Genomic DNA, 26,904 nt, shown 5'->3' on the forward strand with positions numbered 1-26,904 from the left:
CTCACCAATGATGGTGATGGGGTCCTGCTTTTCTCCTGCAGTTTACTGTCAACTCTTTGGAGACATTGGGTGCCTCTCATTCGACATTTTATACATCCTTCCTTCCTCGGTCCTCGTTCCCACTGATCTAGATAAAGAATGACGAGACGGCAACAATGGGATAGTCTATCCAGTGTTAGTTATAGATCAGTGCGAATGAGCCTGGAGGACCGAGCATCGAGGATCGAGGAGAGAGGTTGAGAGGCACCCGTTGAGAGGTTGCTCTTCTGGCACCATTATGACAAGTTGTTGACCTCTCTCCCATATGGCTGTCTCATCATAGTTGGCAATCTTAGTAACAGTTATAAGAGGGAGAGGTTTTCAGTTCAAACCCAATATAAATTGGGTACGACAAGCCATTTTAACATGGGGCTGTAGTCTGTGCCGTTATCATTTCAAGTCAATCAGGACCGTCAGTATAAATAAGGTCAGGAGGACAAATAAAAATGGGCAATACTGCCATCTGCTGGAGACACACGGTTCCACAAATCTCCATGTGTTGATGGTGATTGGAGCAGAGATTGACAAAGACATCAATATACTGAGTTTAGAAAATGTTTTTAATTATATATTATAGCATACTGAGACAGCACAGGTTTCACTTTACTTTAAACGAAATGGGCAACATCACAAGTAGCGAAGTAATGGTACAATTCATTGGTGGTAGGACTTGCGAATTCTCCCTTGTTACCATTCTATTGTTCATTCAACATTCAGACAATATTCTGCATTGCATAATCCAAATCAATAATCGACCATGTTCTTGACTTTTAAAGTTAATACATCAATAACCTTCCAAGTGGCCCATTAATGACAAAATGAACATAATATATATCCCACAGGCATCAACAAGAACTCAAAGCCTAGCAGATAAATAACTGAATCAGGCAAAATACATAAATGATTTACTTTTAAATACTCTTTTTAAAATTCACGTCTGTATGAAAACATATGCTGTATGTACAATAGAAAACAAGAATAATCTCACTAGGGTGGGAGAGGGTGGTCAGGGTCTACTCAATTAGCTGGATGAACATCCACAACTGGTTGAACTACCACATCCACTTGATTTTACACCCCATTACAGAAAATTAGTGAGTGACCGCCTTCACAAAATCCCTCAGAAATCACCCACACCTCTCCCAGTAGAGACAAGCATGCTGCTCATTGGTCAGTCCTACATGGTCTCCTTCAAGTCCATCTCTCAAGCAATGGTCTATTATGGCTAACCTTACCTGCTTAGAATGACCATGGCTTAACTGAGAACTTCAAAGCTCCACCAAACCCCTCGTATAACACATACAATCAAAAAAGGAAACCTTCTGAACTCCTGGTTCTTCAAGTACTGTTTGACACAAGTCTATACATGGTAAAGCATATAAAAGCAAAAAGGGAGTGGCTTTCTTAGAAGTTTCTCTTCTCCTTTAACTGGAAATACAGACATATGGTCTAAACCACTCAGAGAGGGGCTGCAATCTAGAATAGAATAGAATAGAATATATACTTTTTTGATCCCGTGAGGGAAATTCAGTTCTCTGCATTTAACCCAATTTAACCGAATTAGTGAACACACAGCACACAGTGAGGTGAATCACACAACCCAGAGCAGTGAGCTGCCTGCCCAACCAGCGGCGCTCGGGGAGCAGTGAGGGGTTAGGTGCCTTGCTCAAGGGCACTTCAGCCGTGGTGGACTGGTCGGGGATCGAACCGGCAACCCTCCGGTTACAAGCCCGATGCACTAACCAGTACACCACGGCTGCCCCAATTGTCTTCAACAATGGCGTCCAACGTGTGTTTTTCACAAGCAAGCCAATGGACTACAGTATATGCTCAGAGGGCTGTTTCAGAGCATCAGCAATGGCATCTTCTGTTATATTCTGCTCCTTTCGTGTTCACTCTGATATTAAACATCGTATTTATGCCCAATAGTGGAACACTTTATGCAACTTCGACACACTCATGAATCCTTCAGCTTTTTACCGTGCTCATTCGCTAGGTAACAACTGGGTTCGTGCAAACAGGTATGCTAAAACGTTGCAGGCGATGGTCAATCAGAAATGCTTCTGCTGGCTGAAAAGCCTTCCTGGGAAGTGCATGGCTTACAGGCAATTAGGTGCCACATTATAGATGGTCACAAATAATGTGGTCCAAGTGGACTGGCTGATCCTCCTAGCAGGAAATTGGCAGTTCATCCACCAATCCACACAAACAACATACTTCTGTGTCCTCCAGTAATGTGACTTCTAACTGACTTTGTGAAGGTGTGGTCAGACATCATGTTTAAAGGATATGTTTGGGTGATTTGAATAGGGGGAAGGGAATTCCTCACTTGCTAACGGGCTGAAGCTAATCTTCTACATCATTCCTTAGTCTATAAGGTATGACAAAAGTATGACAGGTTGTTTAATTCATAATGTGCACATATGGACAGAAACAAACCTTTCTATTTAAAAACATATATTTTTGGTAAGCATTTAATAAAATGATGCCTCTAAATTGCACAATGAAGCAGTGTTGACGTTTATGGCAAAACTATGTATCCTATTGTCTTGAATCACCATAGATCCTCACATTTAAGTGAAGGAGCCCAATTTACTTTCAGTGACTATTCCCGATTTTAGGATCAGTCATTAATACTTAGTTCTTCTCATGTACTGTGTATAAACTAAATGGACAACACCTTCGTGAAATAGATGAATCTGGTTATGTATACTGTATAATGTAAAGGATGGGCCAAGCGAATGCATCTCAAGTGAAAACACTGAATCCTGAAGGTGCGTCTATGAGCCCTTCTCAGTCGGATGTCCATTCCTGATTCACAAAGGAAGGAATAGGAATTTGGGAATCAACAAATCAACTCAGGACAACAAGAACCAGTGGGCTGCATTCATACTTGCAAGACTAAAACTGTTCAATGCAGGAACTAAAAGTAACTATAAAAATCCTATTTCATGTAATCTCCCAAGTAACAATGATCGAAATGAAAACAAAGTGCATTCCCTGTTGCTGTTTGCAGCCATTATTGTGTCCCATGACAAACTCAAAGCACTGTGTGAGAATAGGCCTTGACCAACTGGCCATCATTACTCTCACAGCTTCTCAAACCATATACAAAAGAGAGGGAGAGAAAAACAACATTTTCATAATGAAAACTTGAACAAAGCTTTTGGAAATACATAGCATGAAACAGCAGGAGAGCTTGCTAAGGCAAAAAGTATATTTACATTGTAACAGCGAAGGAAGAGCTGTAAGACCTCAAAGCGTGTGCAAGGAATCTGCTCGTGGCTCAAAAGTTAAACTCTTTCGCGTACGCCAAGCCCGAGTCAGAAAGGCAGTGAGGCCTGGAGACATCAACAACAAAGTGTTATATAGTCAGACCCATTCCCACATGGGGAGTATGTTTAAGAGGACACTCCTGACCGTCACTGGCAGTAGTATCCACAGTAAGAGTAGCAATTTAGCTTCTCAGCTTCTTCTTCTTCTGTGAGTTTCGTTTTTGTGTGTCCGGTTGCTCCCGAAAGGCATAAACATTTTTTTTTTTTCACTCAAAGATGCATGTTTGGTGAGTAGCCAAATAAGGGAACACTGAGGGGGGAAAAAAAAAACCTTGTACAAAACTCCAACTTCTTTCCTGTATGTGTCTCAAGACATACAATCAAAAACGGGTAGCCCTGAGCAAGCTGGAACTCCTACTAGTGCAAACGGTGGCGTTGCTGTGGTGGTGTGTGGTGATAGGGTGGGGTAGAGAGGATGGTGGGAAGGGGGGGGGGGTTGCAGTGCCACCTGGAGGTTCAGAGGAGTGGAGGGAGAAGGAGGTGCAGATGAGGGGTGGGGGGGGTGGGGGGGAGGGGTACAGGGACAGTCTCTACAGCCAGTTTCGGAGAGTCTCCAGGTTTTTGTCCATCCACTGGATGTTCAGCTTGATTGTCTCGGCAGCCTCCTCCACACTTCTCATCTGCGAGCCTTTGTCTTTCAGCGAGCTGAAGAAGTTCTGAAGCTGTTTTTTTTGGGGGGGGGAGGCTTTGCTGATTAGCACTCGAGACTTTGCTGCTTTGCTAGGATGAATTTAAACATGCACATACATGTTAACCTGATTATTAACATTAACAACTGTCTTACCTCTTGAAGTTGAAGCTTGGTAGAAAACTGGGACGTTGTTGACACAATAATATTTTGGATGGCAAAAGATCCAATAGGGAACCTAAAAAGAAAGCATGTAGAGAGAGAGAGAGAGAGAGAGAGAGAGAGAGAGAGAGAGAGAGAGAGAGAGAGACATGTCAGATATTAGCCAGAAATATAGCTTCCAAATCTAGATATGGACCATATGCAACAATATGTGTCAACATGATCTGAAGGACATGAGGTGCTCACTTCTGAGTGATCTTCTCCCAGTTTTCCTTGACGAAATTCCATGCGTACAGGTAGCCGGCAAAGCTTTTGCAGACGGTGCTGATGACCAACGGGAGCTCCTGGTTCTGAATGTCACTTCCACTCAGGCCAGCTTTGAGTATCCTGCCCCGAATGATAAAGCATGTCAGTGTCACATAGACGTCCCACAAAAGAGTTGATGGGTTTTGATGGGCACATCAGTTCAAAACAGTGAAATTATAGTTATTAAGTCATAATTATATTCTAAAATGGATAGTTACGGTTCTTGATTATGATTGGCTGAATCGCTGAACCGCTTTCGCTTCGTGCCTAACCACGTGTAACGGATGCCGGCTAGTTAGAGGTGCTTGTCGAACGTTAGTAAACCTCACTCCCCGACGCCTCAAGAGCGCTGCTGGCATGAAAGCTTAGTAGCCTGGGCTTTTAGCTGGATTGTTAGCGCGCTCGATTCCCGATCCGAGGTGCTACTGTTTCGCGGGTTCGAGTCCAGACGTGTGCAGGGCTGGACCGCGGTCGTTCCACACAACACAGGTTACAAACGCTCCTTGGCTGTTCTAAAATCAGGGTGAACTACAGCCACTCTGGGCTTATTGCTTACAGTATACATTAATCCATCTAAGTATACGTTAATCCATTTAACAACAAAACTGATTTTAGAAAGAATGATGTGGAGGTGCTGTACTATGCAACTATGCAGACATGATCAATCATATTTTTATCAGCAAACAGTGAAACAATGGTTGCTGAATCAATATCATTTTGGAAATGGCATGTCATCAGCAAACAATGAAACAATGTTTGATGAATCAATATACTTTCAGAAATGACATGTTGTTAAATATGTTAGCCTAGCATCCTGGATGACAATCTAGTTTAATTCCATCTACAAAACAAACAAAAAAAAACCCCAGTAAATGTCAGCATCAATCTTGTGTCTTCAGGCCTTTCAGATTTTCAAAACATTGGGGAAACCACCTCATGTCAAGCCACCCAATCGGTCTCCTCACCAGGCGATCCTGGACACGTTGCGTGTGCTGGCGAGAGCCTCCAGCATCTTGCGCTTCTCCGAGTCGTAGATGGAGTGCCTGTAGGTCTCCAGCAGCGTGTTCCAGCCGTCGTCCGTCTGCGCCGCCACCGAGAACACCACCCTCATCAGGTCCCCCGGGATGCTGGCAACAGGGCAGAGAGTGGACAAGGGGGGGTCCTTTAAACTACAGTCATTTCCCTAATATAATTTTCCATGTAAGCCGCATTGTGTATAAACTGCAGGACAGTGTTTTGTGCAAGTTAAAAGAAACAAAACCATATCAACACTATATTAACAGCCCCCCTGTATTAACCTCATAGCTGAATAAATTTAGCAAAATCAATGTATAGGCCGCGGCTAATAGTCGGGAAATTAAGGTATTGTTTTCATGGTTGATTAATCTGTCGATCATTTTATTGATCAACTGATTAGTTGTTTGATGTAATGTAAAAACATTATGACAACTTCATATGCAACATTATGACAACTTCCCGATTTGAATTTCCCTAAGCCCATCATGAGAACTTGTGGAGCTCACAGTAGAGCTGCCTTCTGGCCGTCCATACATGCTCAGTTCTATTCAATAAATCTAATGAATATGACAAGTTTGTCCAATGAAAGCTAAGAAGAGATGGGCATCGGTCTTTTATTACTTTGTCTGGGAAATATTTAGGCTACCCTATTCGGTGTAAACCTTGACAAACTAAATAGACATATAAACCTTGGGTTATTGCTTTTCAACTAAACATATGTTATAGCCTACCTGTGTAAATATAGAGCAACTGGCAGCTTAGCTCACTACATTTTGAAAGTTGCCTTCACCACCACTGCTACTTCACGATGATCACACCATCACAAATCATGATCATCATTGACCAAGAACCGTTTTGTTCACGCCAACACTCACTGTTCTGTTGTGTTGGAGTCCACCCATTTTTTGAAGAGCGCCATGGCTTGTTCTGTGCAGTTTCCCCTGTAGAAGTTGCAGGAGATCTCCAGCAGAGTGGAACGCAGGGTTTGCTTGGCCACGGAGTCCTCCACCCCCCAGGACTGGCTGTCCATCAAATCCTGGAAATGACTGATGATGTAGGCCTGAGTAGACACGAAGGGACAAATACAGGGAAATCTCTTTAATCTCTCTAAAAAGGAGACCTGGGTGCATGTTCCAATAGCTTAAATAGTCCAAACAAATGGCAAAAGACTTCAATGCCAGGGCATACAGGCATATGGTTTCGTATGTTTACCTAGAGTGCTTACTGTAGATAAAACCCACACAAAGGACAAGTCTTCGTCCTGCCCTGCAGGTTAAGCAAGAGGACTGAGATCAAGTCTTAATACACTATATTGCCAAAAGTATTGGGTCACCTGCCTTGACCCCCCCTAATGACTTAAGTGACATCCTATTCTTAATCCATAGGGTTTAATATGACGTTGGTCCACCCTTTCCAGCTATAACAGCTTCAACTCTTCTGGGAAGGCTTTTCCATAAGGTTTAGGAGTGTGTTTATGGGAATTTTTGGCCATTCTTCCAGAAGCGCATCTGTGAGGTCACACACTGATGTTGGACGAGGCGACTGGCTCTCAGTTTCCCCTCTAATTCATCCCAAAAGTGTTCTATCGGATTGAGGTCAGCACTCTGTGCAGGCCAGTCAAGTTCATCCACACCAAACTCTGAGATCCATGTCTTTATAGACCTTGCTTTGTGCACTGGTGCACAGTCATTATGGAACAGGAAGGGACCATCCCTGTGCTGGGCTTGGCCCCTTAGTTCTAGTGAAAAGAACTCTGAATGCTATAGCATTAACCAATAGATTTTGGACAATTCCATGCTCCCAACTTTGTGGGAAAAGTTTGGAGAGCCACGTGCAATTTAACGTCAATCCTTGGTCGCTCGATGGAGTTTTGAGCCCCCAACCTCGTCTACCCTAACCTTAGCGCCTTCCAGGCAGCGCTGCCTTGAAGACAACGTTGGGGGCTCAAAACACCAAGAAACTCCTTTGTCCAGCATCCTAGTGTGTTTGCACAGACCTACCTTCTCAAACCGTTTGTGAGTGTTCAGACACTCCTGATGCATAGAAAACATGTACGAACATTCACCTTTGTTTGCAAATTTGAACGCACCTTGGGTTCACCAAGAGGGTTGAGAACAAGCCTATAGAAGTAACCGACTTTCATCCTTGAAAACAGCCTTGTTGACTAATATAGGCTACAGACAAATGTATATTTACTGACGGCAGTGGATGAGGTTTATCTGTTATTTTTTATGAATATTATTGTTTTTCAACAAACAAAAAATATATACATGTATTGGTATCAGGATCAGTTATAGGCCAAATCATCACTTTATACATTGGTATCAATATCGGGCAAGACATTTACAATCGGTGCATCCATAGTGACGGACCTTCATCTTGCCCTGAAGGTTTAGCGTGAGGGCCTTAATCAAGTCTATATGGGAAATTGACTTTCACCATGCTCTGCAAGTTTAGCTAGCTAACTGAGATGAAGTCTAGGTGACAGACCTTCATCCTGCCCACGAGGTCGAGGTCCTGCCTCTTCTCCAGCATCCTGAGGATGTGCATGAGCTGGCCCAGGGCCTCAGTGAGCGGGGCCGTCTCCGTCTCGTTGGTCATGTAGTTCATCATGTTCAACACCTGCCTAAAGGACACCTTGCCCAGTCTGTAGGAAAATTAGACACCAAATTAAACGTCTTATCAGGTTGCATCAGATAGCTGCTGGGCAGTATCAGATGTGAGAAGTGAAAAAAAAAAAAAAAACACTTTATAAGCATCACCATATTATGTTAGCTTACAAGTGCATGGGTAGAATAGTCACTTCTTTTCTTTCTAAACTCTCTAAACGAAGACACTCTTCACATTAAGTCAGTACCTTGAGAGCATGAATACGTTGTTAACAAGAGCAGCTCGATCTTCATGAGCGAGGACTTTCACGTCATGCTGCAGGGCTTCTATGAGAGCTCTCCAGCCTTCCACTCCGTAGTCCACAATGTAGAAGCCCTCGTTTTTAAAATTAAATTTCAACCAATTAACACCAGACGGGATGTCTAGTTTGGCTAAAGGCAGATGAAACAAAAACACAGAAGGTGAGTGCATACTTACAGTATAATTCAAAGCAACTGCACACACTGAAAAACTAACACAAATCAACTGTACAATGATACAGTTGATTCTATATCCAAGGTAGAATATCTAAAAAAAATTGTAATTCAAAACATTTAGTGTTTCAATCTGTACAACCAGAGAGAAAAGCATTTGTGTCTAGCAAAAATGTAATGTCCAGTTCCATTGGCAGCGATAGATTCAACAAATTAATAGCATCAAAATGACAATAATATTTAAGAAAACAACAGGGTTTAGTCACAGACTAATATTGTTAATGATAGTTAATGATCAAACATAAAGGAACCGCAGTAATGTCTTTTACAGCAAAAGGGGTGAACGTGACAAGCACACCTGACTTTTCCTTGAGGACAAACACCTGCTTGCAGCCACTGGCAATGCTACAGCTGTCATTGACATATGTCAGTGGAATGTGCCACAAACTCCTTCAAGGGACACATAGAAGAGAAACAGCAGACAACAGACAAAGATAAAATCACAATTTCACCACTGAATAGGCAATTCCATACACTAGGATCAGTAGCTATTTTCTTTGACTAAGAGGTGGGCCATTCGCTTAAACCAAATGACAAGAATTCCCACCCGCAAAAAAAACCCCATTTTGTTTCAATTAGTTTCAGCTGTTTGTATGTTTCAGTTTAGAAATGTGTTTAAGAGCAGTACTTGGAAGTGACGTTCCCAGCATCCAGGAGGAAGTGCTCCTGAGTAAGTTTGACCTCGGAGCCCTTTTTGCTCACAGTGACCAAAGGAAAGCCCTTCTGGAGAGTCCACGTGTTCATCATCTCCGTCACGTTGAACGTTTTGCTCACCTGTGTAAGGTACATGGGAAGGCAGACTAATCACACGGGGGCTGTGCTGTGAAGCGGCATAGTACAAAGCTCGCACCATAAGGCATGTCTGTTCCCCTCAGGTGACTATGCGGCTAGTTCTAGTTTCAGGTGAAGTTACCGAGGAAAGGCTGTTCCATAGGTCTTCGTTGACTGTGTTACGACCTTTGAACTTCTTAAGATACTCAATCACTCCTTTCTGGAATTCTCCATCATTCAGTGTGGAATTGATCATGAGCAGTATCGAGGCACCCTGAAATGACACAACGGCACACATTCTTAAAACAGTTGCCCTGCAAGTCACACAAGCAAGCACGCTCAGACTTAAAAACATCTTAACGAGGTCAACAATTCTAAAATGTGACATTTGAGGTCATATACCAGAAATGTCATTATCCTGTTTTTGGCTTTCTAGGTTCAGAAAAGCGCACCTTCTCGTAGGACACGGAGTCGAACATTTCCTCCACTTGCTCTGCAGTTTTCACCACAGCTGAGATAGCATGGGATGAGTTCAGAGAGTCTTTTGCCAAAGCTCTGAAACGAACGTTGAGGAACTCATTGTCCTGCAAGCAATTTTAAACACAAATTTAAGGCAAATAAGAAACTTTGTGATCAAATATAACAGCCCACAAAAAAGCAACAAAAAAAACCCAACTTGATTATTCAGGCAAACATTCAAAATCACTAGATAATTCAATATACTTTCAATAGTATTAGCATTAATTCACACATGTGAAGGTGACTTACAATGTCAAGTTCAGGGAATAATTTCTCAATGGACATGTACTGCATGTAAGAGGCAAAGCCTTCATTCAGCCACAGGTCATTCCACCACTTCATGGTGACAAGGTTCCCAAACCACTGAAAGAAATCAAACGCATCGGGACTGAGCAATATGACTCATATACACTACTCACAAAGAGTGAGAAAAATTCAGCTTTCGGGTGAAATTTGTTGGCCTTTGTTTCAAGTAATTGTATGAGATGAGGAAATCCCCATTGCATGCTTCTACTTCAATGCCCTACTTTCATGATATAATACCACTGTGGCTTGAACTTTTTATATTTCCCATAAATTTCACCCGAAAACCACATATGCCTAAGTTTTTGTGAGTAGTGTGCAAGCAGCTATCAACACACATATGGCTAGTAGAATAGCTGCGGGCTAAATAAACCAAATCAAAACCAGAAAGTACACACAATTACATAAATGTCTATATACAACAAAAATATATAGGTGTATAACGTATACACTACATTTGATCAATAACAATTTGTAGTAGTGCTATTTATATTAAGGATGAAATGCAAAATAATATATTTTGGTCACATATTTTGCTTTGGTCAAAGCAGTGAACTCAAAACAGATCCAGCAATTTTCAAACTGATTAAAAATTGATCCAACTGATCCTCTGTGGTCTTTACATGGCAGCTAACCAGGTGATGCCAAACTAATGACAGTACTAAATGAAATCCTGGGGGGGCTGGTTATGCTGCTATAAAACATCACGGGTGATGGACATGGGGATGGGAGGGTTACGGTGCTGTACCTGGTGGGCGATTTCATGTGCTATAACCGAGGTCACCAGCTGCCTGTCCAGGGGCGAGGAGTGGTTCCCCACCAGCAACGTTGTTTCCCGAAATGTGATGAGTCCCCAGTTCTCCATGGCCCCGGCCAGGAAGTCAGGGATAGCCACCATATCTGAATAAAAAAGCAGGTCACATGATGACAAAGACTGCACAGACACGCAGATAATGACCATTGTAGTAGTCCCTCCTACTAAAACACGCCACAACAATTGTGTGTGGATGGACCCACCTAATTTGTTTAGGGGGTAGGGGATGCCAAAGAATTCATTGTAGAATTCAAGCAGCTTTTCGGCACTGTCCAGAGCATAGTTGACTTGATCCTTCTTGTCTGGTACAGCATAGACTGAAACCTGAAAGAAGGCATCCGCATATCCACATACAGCACTGTTCAGACAAGGAGTACTTTTCTTCACATAAAATAAACAAGTTATACTCTATACACCGTAAACTTCAGTGGACAAATAATATACAATGTTTGTGTTGCTGCTATTTTATTGAACAATAAATTAATTCAACAATTAATTCAAATTTAGCATTTGCCTATATGCCACACACTTCCTGGAAGGCTTTTCAGCCAGCACAAGCATTTCTGATTGACCATCACTGGCATCGTTTTAGCGCACCTATGTACACAGATCCAGTTGGGTGGTACACCTAGTGAATAAGCCCGTTAAAATGCCGAAGGATTTATAAATGTGTTGAAGTTGAATAAAGAATTGCACTGTTGGACATGAACAAGATGTTTAGCGTCGGAGTGAACACGAAAGGTGCAGGATATAACAGAAGACGCCGTAGCTAAAGCTCCACTGGGGATAATGTGTTTTAAATCAGTACCATACCGAGTATAAACCATTTGTTAGTTGTGGCATGCAATGATATCCTGTTTTTTCAGTGCTTTTCTTCCAAGTTATTTTCACTGACAGCTTGATAAAAGCCTACCTCGGTTCCACTAACGTTGCGGGTCACACTGCTCAGGTTGGCCACGATGAAGGCCACCAGGTAAGTGCTCATGGTTACACTCTTTTCAAACTCATCCAGCTGGAGCCCATCCTTCTGTGGCGTAGTCTTTGTCTGCAGCACAAAGAAATAAGAAAGTTGCAGGTTGCAGGTTGAGCAGGTTGAATAAGATAGTCTTTATTGTCCTATAAGGATATTCTTTTTCACACATACAGTATCATTACATTCCAAAAAGACAGTAGCATCTGGTGTTAACGTCTCACAGGATATACACAGCCTCATACATATAGCATATCACATGTGAAAGAATAAGAAAGACGGAAATGTATGCTATCATTTGAAGTCTGGTTCAGCAAAACTATCAGATTCCTAACATTTGGGCTCTCTGAGTGCGATTAATGGAACTGTGATTGAGATTCTTTTTTCTATGAGGAAGCTGTTAATGATGCTGTGCTACCTTGGGCATATTAGATAAGCTTATGTATCCGGCTTCTCTCTTTATCTTCACAGAAAACGTAGCTTTAAAGGCTGGCTCGTCGAAGCAGGGGAAAGCCTTACGGGCAGCTAAAGGCTCAAATTGGGTCGCAGCCAGAACTCTGCAAGGAGGAAAAACACAAATCGAATTAATGTTGAGAGAAAAAAAAACTCTCATTACATTCACTCTCATTACATTCATTCTACAAGCCTTGCTCAAACACACCAAACTGAATATTACTGCAGAGTGGGCCTATATTTAACAAATACCATGATGCCCATTTTAAACAATAGGAAGGCTGTGACCACATCCTTTACCGTCTGGTGCCAGTTGTGTCTAGGTAGGAGCTGTTGTAGAATCCGTCATAGCTGTTTGAGAGATTTGCTGTATAGTTCAGCTCGAGCACGCACTGTTGTCCCTTCTTAAGTTGCGCATCTTTGATCGCAATCTGTTGATAGGGCTTGTATTCTGAAAGCTTCACTTCGACACCCTGCAATGTCGCACGGCTGATTTTCAGGTCGGAGCTGTGCAGGACGAGCTTGTCGGAGTCCTCCTGAGGCATCATGGTGATGGAGACCGACCCCTGGAAGGTCATGGTGGTCAGGTTGGGCTGCAGCAGGATGTCATAATGCACGGGGACCACCGTGGCGGGCAATCTCAGGTCAGCCCAGGGGAACGGCGTCCCATCGGTGGAGATCGGGTAAACGACTTCGTCTGTGGTGTTGGCTTTCTTGCATCCATCTTTGGTGAACGTGCAACTGGGCAAGAAGTAGATGACCATGACTATGGAGGCGATCAGTACCAGGATGAAGACCCCGGCCACCAGGGTCTTGGCTGAGGGCATGGAGCAGAGGCCGCCGGTGGGGTTCTGCCGGATGTAGGCCGAGGCGGCGGCAGCCCGTTGGCTGGAGCTGCGGTTCATGAAGGACATGCCCAGCAGCCGAGCGGACGACTCGTAGTCCTCCTCGTCCTCGTCGCCGTCGTTCTCGCCCAGGCCGCGGACGAGCAGGCGCGAGCTGCGGGGCTCGTAGACCACGTCGTCCGGGTCCAGGGGGTAGGAGGACGAGGAGGGCGTCTCTTTGGCAAGGTCCACCACGTCCGGCTCCTCCTCAAACAGGCTGTTCTCGATCATGTTCCTCGGCAGTGGAGCTCGCTCTGCATGGTCGATTTGGAGATAGGGCCAAACACAAAACATTACTGCATAGAGTACGGCATGTCTGAATAAGTCACTAGACAAGTGTCTACTGAAGTGCAAAAGCTTGAGTCACAACAGAGCAGGCTGTCTCTGCAAATGCAATACACATATGACAGCACATTTCTGTGCAAATATTTCCCAAACAAACACCTCTTCTGTCCAGACCATTACATCTAATTTCACAATTTGCCTGGCATCTTCAACAAATAGGCTACACTCCTATACCAGAAAAAGAAGATCATGGACCTATCAACCACACAACTTTAATGGGGTAATTCCATGTCAAATCAAACAAGGTTGTTACTGTACCATCTCAGATTGAAAAGTGATATTGAGGGTATTCATACCCATTTGGTATCAATTATTTGGGATAGAAGGATAAGGGATACAAGGATAAAACAAGGAGAGGCTACATTTGCCAGTCATTTCCTAAGGATTAAAATTATATTGTGGTAGCTTATAGGCACATGAAAATCATTGTGGAATTAGTTCAATGCATAGACATTTGGCGTGGAGTGCACAGGGTGGAATATACTGTAGGGTGATGACTAAGGATGGGAAATTTGACCCAAATCGCCACAGCCCAAGCGGCGGGGATGATGGCTGCTTTATATAGCATTATTGGCAGCGGTCAGGGACCGAGGATTACGACCGCTCCCCAAGGTATGGTAGGCTAGAAAATACAGGGCCTACTTTTTAAGACGGTAATGCTCAAACATGGCCTCCAAGATAAGGCACTGAGAAAGTTTTAAAAATATTTTTAAAAATTGAGGGTGAAAACATGTATGAAAAAAGGGGAAATAAACAAACATGAGATCTTATTTATCAAGATTATTCTGAGACCATTTATCTGGATTCTAATTCGATTCTGATTTTACACTGAATGAGACATTTACATTGATCATCATCATTTTAATCACAGTAGACGGCCATGGGCTGGCCTATTCCCTCAATCATCAAATCACTACGGTTCTGCAGAAAAGGGAAACCATTTTCCAGTACATGTACTCCCTGCGCATGGATTCAATGACAATGGCACATTGTTACCTTGATAGACGAGAATTTCTAGTTCTAAAATCAAAACTTTCAAGTGGCAGTGAGGAAAAGGCCTAAATGGTTGTAGCTGAGAACTCTGACTCAGATTGATCATGAGACAACAACAAACTTCTTCCTCCATTTGTACACTTCCTCTTTCTCGCTTCTACAGCAAAGCACTTTTTCACACAACACGCAGATCAGATAAGCGTAAATAATCATTGCAACTGCAGTGTCCTCACTCGCCATTTCTCTTAATGAATAAGCATTTTTATGAACTCTGTGCAAACTTCTCTGTGATTTAAGCGAGGCTGTAATGTAACTGTAGAGCACCGTCTGCAGGTGTGTACTGACTTGTAAACAATTCACAACTTAAGTCAACAGAACTCAAGCTGCCATGTTTGTTCAATGAATTATAACTAAAATGGAATGCTTGTTTGTTTTACATGGTGCACTGCAGTGGCCTCTTTTTGCAGATTAGACTTCAGTCTTTGTATGAGCATCACCAAAATAACACTTTGCATGAAAGCAATCAACCAGCTGATGAAAGCAAGAATGCCTCTGTGGATTGCAATAAACCAACCATCCAAATAGTTCTATGTCCAGATATACACATATTTTAGAACAAGCTGGACCTGACATCACCTTGACGATTACAAGCAATCAGTATCTCTTGCACACTGTCTAGAAAACAAAACACTGAATGTGGTGGGTGTTAAGGCTCTTTCTGATTATAGCTTGTTTGTTTGCTACAGTAGGGAACTGAATGTTACTGATAAATTGTCAGCTGTTGGGAATAACCCCTTTCGCAGAAAAACTAATTTACTCACACATTGTATCCTTAGTCTTGCTTTACGCGACATGACAGACTTCTGAAAACAAAATACTTCAAGATGGTCCTGTGCTCTCTCAGTCATAGCAACAATAACAACATAGCACAGTACACTACAGCTAGGTCGTTAGCTACTCACTGCAAGTCAGCTATGAACCATACTGAACGTTAGTTTGTTAACGCACATATTAATAAGAACATTAACTCTATCAGTACTTTAAAGATCTTACTGTTGTGTTGTCCTTAGAATGACGTTGTACGTTGTCATTGAGACATTAGCATAATTTGTTTGAAAGTTGTACACTGAGATGGCTATGCTAGTAGCTAGGTGCTGTCACACAAAATAAATGCATTTTCAAGACCATGTGAGATGAACTCAGAAGTAAACAAAGAGCTCTCAGTACTGCATCCGTAAAAGGGGATATCATATTTAAATGTGATGACTATTGCTAGTTTAGACTAACGTTACTGTGTCCTTAACTACGCCCATGACCTCGTCTAAACTTGTAACTTCGCAGTTAAGTATAGAGCAAACTTATCTCTCCGGGGAAGGTGATAACTAGGCTAATATGGCTAACAGCTGAACTTGCGAAACCCATGCATGCATGCAGTACCAGTTTAACAACTAACTCGTTCACCTATGCAAGTATTCGTCTAACTGACCATGCCGTGAATAAGGACTGAAAACTAGCTAACATTAAATCGAGCATCTCCATAGCTAGCTCCTTCGAACTAGCTAGCTAGCATAACTAACTTAGCTGTCTGGTTAGGCACTTGAGGAGTAGCATTGAGAGCAGGTAAGGTAAAGTCAACTGGTTGGTTAAACGTCTAAGAACATAAAGTGTCTTACCTTCATCAAATTGCTCCATGTCGGAAGGGGAAACCTGAAGATTTGAGCCGTTTCTTCGGTAAGGTGGTCCGCGACACAGTGATATTAACTTAGCCCTTGATGCTCCACTGACAGCCAGGGGTTGTCAAACAAATAAGCTAACTAAGCAACTTACATTTCATGCTCTCCAACTGGATTTCATATAAGAGCGAAATGAAACATAACAAAAAACGATACGACATCAAATACGTATATATTGACTAAGATTGGTTAGTGGTAGGTCAACTCGGAGTCATAACGTTTCAACAAATCTAATTTCAACAACTCTACATTTGTGGACAGCGCTGCAACAACCTGACTGACGAGTCGTTCAGAGCTAAAATGCTAGCCCGATTCACTTAAGATAAACCATGTGTCAAGTGTTTTTCACTCGGTCTGTGTTTTCACTTCCCTGTTTGGGAACTCCAACGCAAGTGTACTACTCTTAGGTCTATGGTACTACTAGTATTTAAACAATGTCGTTATCTGTTAACGTGTTATAACATAAATCATGCATGCATGTAGGCAAATATGTACCACACACTCATCATAGATTGCCATTAGCCTGTAAGACTATGCTGGGGTAAATCAGCAAGGTCACACACCAAATGTAGCCTATGTAATTTTCGCAATCCATCCCAATCCAAATCTGAAAGTCCTGCTGAAAGAATACTGGCCATAGATTAGCCTGTCATGATGAAATCAGATTGAGTCGAAATGCAGGATTTCTCATCTGAACTGACTGACCTGTGCTGATGACCTGACTGAAAACATGTCTGACAAGGAGATTTCTGTATACCTTCTAGCAGACAACATAACTTTCTGTGGCACTTTTTTTGGCACTCTTACAGGGCAAGCTGGTCGCACAGTAACATGCGTTCAATTCCCCCATAACAAAAGTTATTTTTTCCTTTTTTTTTTTTAATTTCAAACCTGCTGCCTGTAGGATACTGTGTCTCTATACCAGATATGGCTGGACAATACCCACAAGTAAAATGCATAGCATAAGCATATCTGCCCTGCAGAAGGTGTAGGCCTAATTGTCATTCTCCATTAGAAAAGGAGGAAATACCTGTGATAGTCACCAGTAATATACATTTTCTAACACCAGTCCTACACATGATCATTGCAATTGTTGTTATTTTTTAATAATTGTTTGTCATTTATTTTTACAATCCATGGTATTTTCATGTGAACAAAAATATCATCTCGCAGTGTTACTTTCAACAGTGAACAGTTGAAAATATTTTGTCAAGAGAGCAGATTCCGATTTTTTTTTATTATTATTATTATTTTTATCTCCAGTGAGTTCATTTTAATCACTATGTAGCATTGTAGCCTATGTTATTCTGTGTTCTGTAGTTTTGTGTGGATTGCTGTATTGATGTACCAACATCAAACCACTAGAGGGTGCTATGGTCTCACTGGCACTAACTGGCACTACATATAGCTTTTGCATTGACTGGGGCAGGCCATGTAGTAAAACCAGAAGAGAATGCACACAAATTGCTAGGAGATGACTACCACATAACCTACAGTCTTTTGATTTTTTTTTTTCAGTTTTCTTTTTTCTTTTCAAGTCAAATGTATTTTGGCATAAAAGCTTAATGCATCACAAGAGCATTATTCTTTTGAAAACCTCAATGCCCCTGAAAACAATTCAGTTACATGATACAGGCTGAAAGCAGTCCACGTAATCTTTAGCGTCCAACGTCGATCGGATTGAATTCAAATAACAATCATAAAATACTTTTAAAAGTTATTGTGTTCAGTGCGCTCCAGATTTTGGCCAGACAGTTGGCCTACCTGTACAGAGATCTGATCTCAATGAAGTTGCTTTTAAATGAGATTTACTGCTTTTTCTGTAGAGTCTTCAACGTTTTTAGCAGCCAGGTCCTTAGAGTTTCCAAATTCCGGTCCAACCACATGATATTCTTTTCCACGTTCTCCAGGGCCACTTGGGTGACTCGCAGTTGGGATGATTGGTCTTTTATGGATTCAAAAAAATCCTTGATCTGTTAATGAAATAAAAGGGTACAGTTTACATTTTAAGTAAGGTGTCATGAAAGTGCTTTGCCTTGTTTGTGTTATTTCAGCAGTAAATATAAGAAAAGGACACTTACATCACGTAGTTCTTCTTCTGATGAGAACTGAGATGTTGTGCCAATTATAATGTTTCTAATGCTGAACGACCCCAACTGGAACCTGAAGGAAGATGTGGTTTAAAACAGAGGCAGCGCCTTATCAAAGTCTGTGTATCAAAAAGTGCAGCTGTGGCATAATTAGCTCGTAAAATATGAGGTTCTGTAACTATGAACTTTTTATTAATCACCAAACCAAATAGAATTCCATAGTTCAACAACTGTGTGACTGTATTGGTTAGAATATCATCAAAACTGGACTTTGCAAAGACAGTAAGCAATCTATTATTTGTCACTTATTTCAGTCAAAAAACATACCAATAACAACAATTTCAACCTTTAGCACAAAACCATGGTACATCTCACTGATCATCATTGTACACTCTGTAGAGGGTAAGCTCTATTTGGCCAAGAGGCAGCAGAATCCTGAATCGGTCACTCACTTTTCCACCAGGCTGTTCCAGTTTTTCTTCACAAAGTTCCATGCCAAGTTATGACCCTTTGAGTTTCTAGCCACGCTGATGATCAGTGACGGCAGCTCCATCGTTTTGATGACTTCTCCCTCTATACCAAGGTACAGGATTCTGTATATAATAATAACAATGTTTGCCATGCTTATTACTGTTTACCGTAAAATATCTGTAATGTTTATTTGTCATTGTTATGTCTTTGCAAAATATGCTTGTAGTACCTGATCAATTTAGTTGGATCTTTGGTGGTTGCCAAAGCTGAGAGGATTTTGTCCTTCAGAGCCTCTGACATTGATATAGTGTACTGCTGTAATAGATACTCCCAACCTTCATCGTTTTGAGCCCCGATACAGAAGACTGTTTCAACCACATCACTAGGTATACTGTCAGATGAGAGGAGAAATGTACATACAATGTACATACACACGTAAGTGACTAAATATTCTGTAATAATATGGTAATGCTGTTTTTTACCCCCCAAAAATATATATTTATATCATCAAAATCTAAAGAGAGAATGACATGCAAATAGTGAAACTAGCCAAACATATTTCAGTGATAAATAATTTGGAGTAGTGCAATGGGCAAATTAAAGCTCGCAATCACCTCAGTGTGCTGTTGGATTCCATCCAGTCACTGAAGAACTGTTTAGCCTTATCAAGACAGGGTGAGTAGCCCAGATCACACGCCAGGGCGAGCACCTCAGAGCGAAGCCTCCTGTCCGAGATGGACCCGTCGTCATTCCACATCTGCCTGTCAATCACTCCTTGGAAGAACTGCAAGATAAAGTCCTACCACCCACCACCACAACACACAGTTTTACCACCATGGCAACGAGATGTGTGTGTCACCACATACAAGTTCCTGGTCAGATGTATGAAGACTGTGAGGATTGTGAGGCTTACTTTCACATTTTGAGTGACATCTGAGAGACTCCTCTTCTCTATCATCTTGTAGAAGGTTTCCAGATATCCGAGGCCTTGTATGAGGGGGACATTGTGGTTCTCATGCTTCAGATAAGTGATCAGGTCAAGGGCAGTGTCAAGAGACAACTGTCCTGCACTGGATGAGAGAAAAAATAAAGTCAAAAGAACGCTAGAGCCATTCGACGTGTTGAGGGTGCTTGTCATGTGGAAAATAGCAACAAAAAAAAACTTGAGTCTCACGTGACTAGTTGAAAGGAGTTGTGAATGAGGTTGGCCCGGTCCTTGTGACTCAGAGTGGTGAAGTTGTGTCTTAGAAGTGTACTCAGTCTCTCCCAGCCGTCTCCCTCGTAGTGGACGATGTAGTATCCATTCATGTCTGTGTTCAGCTTTACCCAGTCCACACTCTCGTCAATGTCCAGGACACCTGTGGGAGATCAGGGATGTGGTTTGGCGACATAGTCCAGGAGATATGATGCTACGGGAGAAAGATTTCTATGTAGGTGCAGAGTAATTACCTGACTTTGTGTCTAATAAATGCTTCACGGTGTGTCCTGAATGGCTTGTTTTGTATGTGAGAGGGATATGCCAAAGGAAGCTGCAATTAAGATGAAATGAATATGTATTGATTTTCTTCACTTGCATATAATATCATGCACAAGTCTGTCTACTACACAGTAGTCTAATTGTGGAATGTGATAAAGCTCTTCAGCATGCGACACATCTCATCCCCCATTTGATTGATGCTGCAAGGATCAAGGAACTATAACTCAATAATTTATTCATCTGTGACAAATAAAACAATGTGAGTTAGTCCATCTAACGTTGGTAAAAAAAAAACCCTCCCTTACTCTTTCTGCAGGGAAGCCCATTTGGGGTCTCCAGGATGGCTGGTCTTAATGAAGCGCTCCTGTTTGAGGTACAGCTTGGAGCCCTGCCGGTGAACCTTCACCAGTGGGATACCTCTCTGTAGAGTCCATGTGTTCATGATGGTCCTTAGGTCCATATGCTCCCCTGCGTAGCGATACTGCAGGACGCACAGAGCAGGCAGAGGTGAGCATTCATCAGTTCAAAAATACATTTCTTGTCATTCTGAAATGAAGATGTAGAAATTGAATGATAGATATGTACTGCATTCTTCGTTGCTTGAGTGCCGGTGTAGCAGTATTCTCCAGATGTGAACTCATCCTCTGAGCATGTCTATAAATACAATATTATTCACCTTAAGTTACATTCAACTAATGTAATATTTGTATGAAAACAAATATTTATTTGCTTTTAAACTTACATTGGCTATGCTGTCCCACAGATCCTCATTTTTGGTATTCTTGTACCTGAATTTCCTCAGGTATCGGACAATGCCACTTTGAAACACTTCATCAGAGAGGAAATGTCTGAGCATGTGAAGGATGCATGCACCCTGAGACAACCAATCACAGGACAGGAATGAGTCAGGTGATGTCACATCTAGAACCTTAGCAAGGAGCCTACAGTACCAACTTGATGAAAATACATATACATAAAGGACTATGAAGACATAGAACAAGACCTCTCCCTTGTTTAGGTCTGATGTGGATGATAGCCATACTAGTTATCCAAACATTGTACAGACATTGTACACTCCATACCTTATCATAAGAGACCGTGTCAAACATTTCTTTGATCTGGGTGGGGTTTTCTGCTGGGCAGGAGATTGGTCGAGAAGAGTTGAGAGAGTCTCGCCCAATGGCTGCAAAGCAGGTATGCAGCAGGTAGTCCTCCTGAAATAACATGGGTTCTCTTTTAGTAGTTTCATCACATATCCACAACACATTATGAAAAAATGAATCATAATCACACACCACATTTAGCTCTGGGTATGTTGCATCAACTGAGACAAATTCCATATATCTGGCAAATCCCTCATTCAGCCAGATATCATTCCACCACTCCATGGTAACCAGGTTTCCAAACCACTGTGTGAATAAGAGAAAGAACCAGTGAAAAAAAATGCATCTTACCAGATTCATGAATGATTTTCACAGTTTAATTAGTTGTTTTACTATAAATTAATGCTATCAATGTGCACTGTTAACCGTTATTCTATTGTCTAATGTCTAATTCTAAATACAAACATCCTGTTTACAATAATGAAACAATTTCTTGAACAATGTGAAGTGCAGCACATGCAAACCTGATGGGCAAGCTCATGTCCAATCACCATGGTGACCCAGAGTTGGTCAGAGGCAGATGAGGTGGAGGGGTCAAAGAGCAGGGCTGTCTCTCTGTAAGTGTTCAGACCCCAATTCTCCATGGCCCCCGACTGAAAGTCCGGTATGGCAATCAAATCTAATATGCAGCCATGGGTATCAAGCATTAGAGGTTAAAAACAGTGTCTTAAATAACAACACAAAGGGCCTTCATTTAAATGGGGGGAAAAGTGCAAAGTCAGTCCACATGGTACGTGTTTTCTTATGCATGAACTGAAGTGTGACGTGAGGTGACCCACATATCATTGTGCTCAGGACCTAGCATGTAATAAATTAGTAAAGATTATTAAAGTAGCTTCAGTTAGACTTTGCACTATACCTGCCATTGCAATTAAAGAGCACAAAAGTAGCACGAATATGTTAAATAATCTTCTACGATGACATATATTGAATAAGTACAGGTTAGGAGCTATTTAGACTGATAATGGTCTAATTGTGCCAAAAATCTAAAGAGTGAGTAAAAAGTGCTTCTGAAGTATTAAGAAGACTAGAGAGTGTTCCTACCCAGTTTGGGCAGAGGGTAATATATGTTGAAATACTTCTCGTAGAACTCTAAAATCCTCACTGCAGCCTCAAGTGCGTAATGGGTTTGGTGCCACTTGTCTGGAACGGCGTAAATGGAAACCTGAGGAAAGGAGACACACGCTTACATCTCCCACAGTAATGGGCCACCAAGGAAAACAACAAAGGCCAACAAATACCCAGCAAGAGATAACTGATTGTTGAGACTCTTAAGGACCTAAAGGCCAAAGAATTCTATGATCCAAAAATCGAAGGCACTCTCTTTAGTAAGGTCCCATTAATTTATCACATACCACACACAGACAGGAGATGATAACAATGCAAACTTTCCTCATTCTACAGTCTCCTATATTCCGCAAGAATATACCCACATAATTTCTGGCAATATAAAAGGGAATCAAGTAGTAACTCTATTATTATGAAGAAAAATACTTTTGGGACAATACCAGATAAAAATATTAACTCCAATTTTCTCATTTAATTCCTTTAGTAATGTGTAACATGTTCTGCACTCTTGAGTACATAAAGCGGTCTTGGTTCCGTGTCACATTGAGATTCAAAAGAGGTGAGGGGCTAGTGGGGTGGGGATGGAGAGGGTAACCTAGGTGATGATAAGTTGACAGAGTTGTAGCTGACCAAGGACTTAACCAGACTTGTATGGCAACATAGTGTAAACATAGGCAGTTGATATATAGTCTAACCAAATTATGTATGGTATCTACATAAACTTGAAATCTCATGATCTGCTATGCTCAAACTCTTTTGTGATCACTAGAACAAAGTGGACTTCCAAGTTACTGTGTGAAAAATGCTCTTACCTCCACTCCAGATGAGGTTCTGTGGGTGACACTTTTGAAGTCACATACAATAAAAGCAACCAGATAGGAGCTCATTTGCACACTAGTATCAAAACGATCTTCCAGAATACCATTGGGCAATTGTACTGTCTGTTCCTATGAGGGGGAGAAAGAGTTCACTAAAGATCCATTTTGTCACAGTGTATTTTACGCAATTCAGCATGTTAGTTTAGATAGTAAAATGTTCTTACAATGGGCATATTTGAAAGAGAAATGTAAGTGTTCTGCCGTCTTATCGTAATAGAATAGTTGGCTTTGAAGTTGGGCTCATCAAAACATGGGAAGGCCATGCGTGCAGAGGTGGGCTCAAAATGAGTGGAGGCTAGGACCCTAAAATCCAACACAAACAGAGATAGATTACTGTCATGTGTTAGCTGTCCTTTTCGACACACACACACACACACACACACACACAGACAGAACAAATAATAGCTGTTAACACTCATAAAGATACCTTGTCTCTCCAGTTTTAGTTTTGTATGTGCTCCTGTATAAGCCGTAGAACCCACTGCCCAGCGGAGCATCAAACTCGAGGTACAGGTAGTACTTCTCCCCGGAGGTGAGAATTTTGGGCGAGAAGATGGCGATCTGCTCGTGGGGCGGATACTCCAGCACGGGCAGGACGCGGTCTGACAGGTGGGCCTCGCTCTCGTCCAGCACAGTGGCCGACGTGATGTTGAGGCCTTTGCTGTGCAGGACCACCCAGTTGGTGTTGTTCTTCACGTCGATCTCGACCTTGGCCGAGCCGACGAAGTGGAGCGTGGTGAGGTTGGGGTGGACGAGCAGATGGTAGTGGACCGGCACGATGTAGTTTGGGAGCCTGACCTTGCTCCACGGGAAGGGAAGGCCGTTGGTGGCTGTGTGGACGCTTTCGTCCGACTGGTCCTTCGAGTCGGAGGCATGGGCCGTTCCAAATACAGTCAGGGGGAGTAAGGCAAAAGCCAACAGGAACATGACGGAAGCTTAACCAGGGAAGACCTCTGTTACTTTGCAGTCAAGGGACAAACACAGCCTGATGCGGAAAGATCCTGAACAGTACTCAGAGATACCTGGAGAGATGCAAAGGATGTCATTACAGCCCCACCCTTCTAACAGCCATCTGATCATCAACATTAATGTTTTCAACGGTTTATGCAAAATCAGCCGACACATTCATCAAGGACAGTCGAGTTTTGAGTCCAGGCTTGGAGTCTCTCTGTTGAAAACTCTCAGGCAGTACACTTTATGTGTATATAAAGAGATGGATCACTTTGTATCTGTAACATGAGCCTGCATGAGCTCCTGCCCTGATGTTAATACAGAGGGATCAGCTCGGTCACATGGCTGTGCCACACACAAAGAGAGAGGGAGAGAGAGGGAGAGAGAGAGAGGGGAGAGAGGGGGAGAGAGAGTGTGTTTGTCTGCTTTAGTGTCTCTCGGCCTACTGTCAGCACTGGAAAAAAAAACGGCAAGCAGAGTTACCCTTTTCAGCACGCAATTAATACTTTCTCTCTCACACACACATACACCCACACACAGACACCTGGTCGAAGGCGAATAAAAAGACTTGCCCCTTTGACAGAGGTGGTCTCTTTATCGACTGCGACGTGTTTACCTCAAATTCAGCTGCATCATTCGGGCCTGCTCGTCTCCTGCGGCAGCCAGCTTTCATTTTCCCTTTCATGTGTCAGAGCCACAGTTCCTGCAGCTGCTGCCGCCTTCCTGTGCCCTGTATGCAAATGAGAGACGGCAACAGCCAATGGCAGTCGAGTGCCAGCACAAAAACAGGCTTCAGAGAACAAACGGCTTTCACGCTCAAACACAACTCTTGATATATTCACTTGACTAGCTCCTCTTTTGACTGCAACTTGATTGCTGGGGGATTTTTTTTTTATTTGCTTCTGGGGGTTTTCTTTTTAAAATTCTAAAGCTCTAAAATAAAATTGCATTTTAGATAAGAGCTGGGTGTTTCAAACAGAAATGTTGATACATACTATGTGTTTCGTGATCAGCACGTAACTGCAACATCATACATTTTAGATCAGTAATATTTCAAAAGCTGGTGTGTTACAAACAGAACTCGGTCATTAGAAGATGAACATGTGTCTGAGGTATCAAATCAACAAATGCAACAGGTGTACAGACTTCTGTGAGCTAGCGATCATATCATCAACTACACACCTCAAAAGTAACAGGCATGCCACAGATGTGTCTGCAAAGTTGGGTTAGAACTGCCTTTCTCTCCTCCAAAAAAAAAGAATAGAAGAATAATAGCAGTTATCAAAAGTCTGCCAACAAAAATGCCCTCGCTTTAACACAATTCAAGCGTGAAATCCATCAAAGTGGTCAATCTTTTTTAACAGCACAACTACCCACCCACATTGTTTGCCAACTTCTCAGATTACAATCGTATGCCACTGACTCTACATTTGCTCTATAATCGCAAAAGAAAGTAGAATAGTAACAACTTGAACAGAGCTGATATTGCTAATGCAGATAAAGATGTCTCCAGCCACTGTAATGTGATTGGTACAAAGGGGTTGTTCATCTCAAGATGGTTGTTTACACTCCTTACTCTAGGTGCCCATAAGAGCAAAGGTAACTGAGAGCTGTGCTGGTGAAAACCCCCGCCATATATCTTGTCAAAGTATAAAACACACACAGACACACAGACACACAGACACACAGACACACACACACACTCTCTCTCTCTCTCTCTCTCTCTCTCTCTCTCTCTCTCTCTCTCTCACACACATAGGGAGAGGGAGTGAGAGAGAGAGTGAGGGAGAAAGAGAGTGTGAGAGAGACACACACACTCACTCTCTAACAGGGAGAGAGAGACACACTCTCTCACACACACACACACACACAGACAGTGGAAAGATTCTGTGGCGGGTGAGGAGTCACGTGAGCGAGAGAGCGAGAGCAGGGTTAATCCTTCACGCGGCGCCACTCATTCCACGGGGTCGTCTGGCACTGCACCATGCTTTGGCACCGCACCACGCTTCTCCACCTACTGACCATTCAGCTCATCACAAGTGAGTAGAGCCGGGGGGCTGACCAGTGCCAACGTAACCCCGCGGGGCGGGACTGCATGGGACAGCTGAGGAGGGTGTCGTGATATAGCTGTTTTAAAGACCTTTCATTAACTGAACTGTTGGCCTGGTATAACATAAACATACTCATTTGAAGAGTTCAAAGTTGACCATTGATTATCTTAGAGTTGTGATATGTGCCAACTATTATGCATGTGCAGGGTGGTGTGAAAAGCTCAGTCTAATTCATATATTATCATTCAAATGTTAATGGCCGGGTTTCCCAGATTGGTTAAGAAGCTCTTAAGTGCTCAGAACTTCTTAGGAGCGCTCTAAGAACGTTCTAAGAACGCTC

General features: G+C 42.3%; 2 protein-coding genes across 2 annotated transcripts; both read right to left on the reverse strand.

Moving 5' to 3' along the window:
* Positions 1–581: 581 nt before the first annotated feature.
* On the reverse strand, positions 582–16,834 carry lnpep (leucyl/cystinyl aminopeptidase). The gene is made up of 18 exons (XM_062542914.1): positions 16,356–16,834; positions 12,761–13,598; positions 12,426–12,564; positions 11,951–12,082; positions 11,241–11,361; positions 10,972–11,123; positions 10,170–10,283; positions 9,854–9,985; positions 9,544–9,675; positions 9,259–9,404; positions 8,929–9,020; positions 8,345–8,528; positions 7,978–8,134; positions 6,363–6,547; positions 5,436–5,597; positions 4,411–4,551; positions 4,159–4,240; positions 582–4,036 (listed from the first exon to the last, which is right to left on the reverse strand). The coding sequence occupies exons 1-18, from the start codon at positions 16,372–16,374 to the stop codon at positions 3,905–3,907; spliced, it is 3,060 nt and encodes a 1,019-aa protein (XP_062398898.1). The 5' UTR covers positions 16,375–16,834; the 3' UTR covers positions 582–3,904.
* A 670-nt stretch (positions 16,835–17,504) lies between these two features.
* erap2 (endoplasmic reticulum aminopeptidase 2) lies at positions 17,505–25,236 on the reverse strand. Its single transcript, XM_062542915.1, has 19 exons — positions 25,130–25,236; positions 23,990–24,584; positions 23,727–23,865; positions 23,497–23,631; positions 22,661–22,781; positions 22,081–22,235; positions 21,749–21,862; positions 21,536–21,667; positions 21,196–21,327; positions 21,039–21,107; positions 20,759–20,934; positions 20,426–20,505; positions 20,151–20,334; positions 19,890–20,046; positions 19,591–19,775; positions 19,206–19,367; positions 18,958–19,098; positions 18,497–18,578; positions 17,505–18,388 (listed from the first exon to the last, which is right to left on the reverse strand). The coding sequence occupies exons 2-19, from the start codon at positions 24,487–24,489 to the stop codon at positions 18,224–18,226; spliced, it is 2,829 nt and encodes a 942-aa protein (XP_062398899.1). The 5' UTR covers positions 24,490–24,584; positions 25,130–25,236; the 3' UTR covers positions 17,505–18,223.
* Between the last annotated feature and the right edge of the window lie 1,668 nt (positions 25,237–26,904).

Source organism: Sardina pilchardus, chromosome 8, assembly GCF_963854185.1.
Source record: "Sardina pilchardus chromosome 8, fSarPil1.1, whole genome shotgun sequence".
NCBI lineage: Eukaryota > Metazoa > Chordata > Actinopteri > Clupeiformes > Clupeidae > Sardina > Sardina pilchardus.

Coding starts and splice junctions, on each gene's coding strand:
- lnpep (XM_062542914.1), bottom strand. Junction 5,598..6,362: donor GACTCCAACACAACAGAACA/GTGAGTGTTGGC, acceptor CCCTGTTGCCAG/CATCCCGGGGGACCTGATGA. Junction 4,552..5,435: donor AACGTGTCCAGGATCGCCTG/GTGAGGAGACCG, acceptor CATTCGGGGCAG/GATACTCAAAGCTGGCCTGA.
- erap2 (XM_062542915.1), bottom strand. CDS start 24,489: ATGTTCCTGTTGGCTTTTGCCTTACTCCCCCTGACTGTATTTGGAACG. Junction 22,782..23,496: donor GAACCTCATCTGGAGTGGAG/GTAAGAGCATTT, acceptor TCCTTTCCTCAG/GTTTCCATTTACGCCGTTCC. Junction 20,935..21,038: donor CTCAAGCAACGAAGAATGCA/GTACATATCTAT, acceptor TGCGTCCTGCAG/TATCGCTACGCAGGGGAGCA.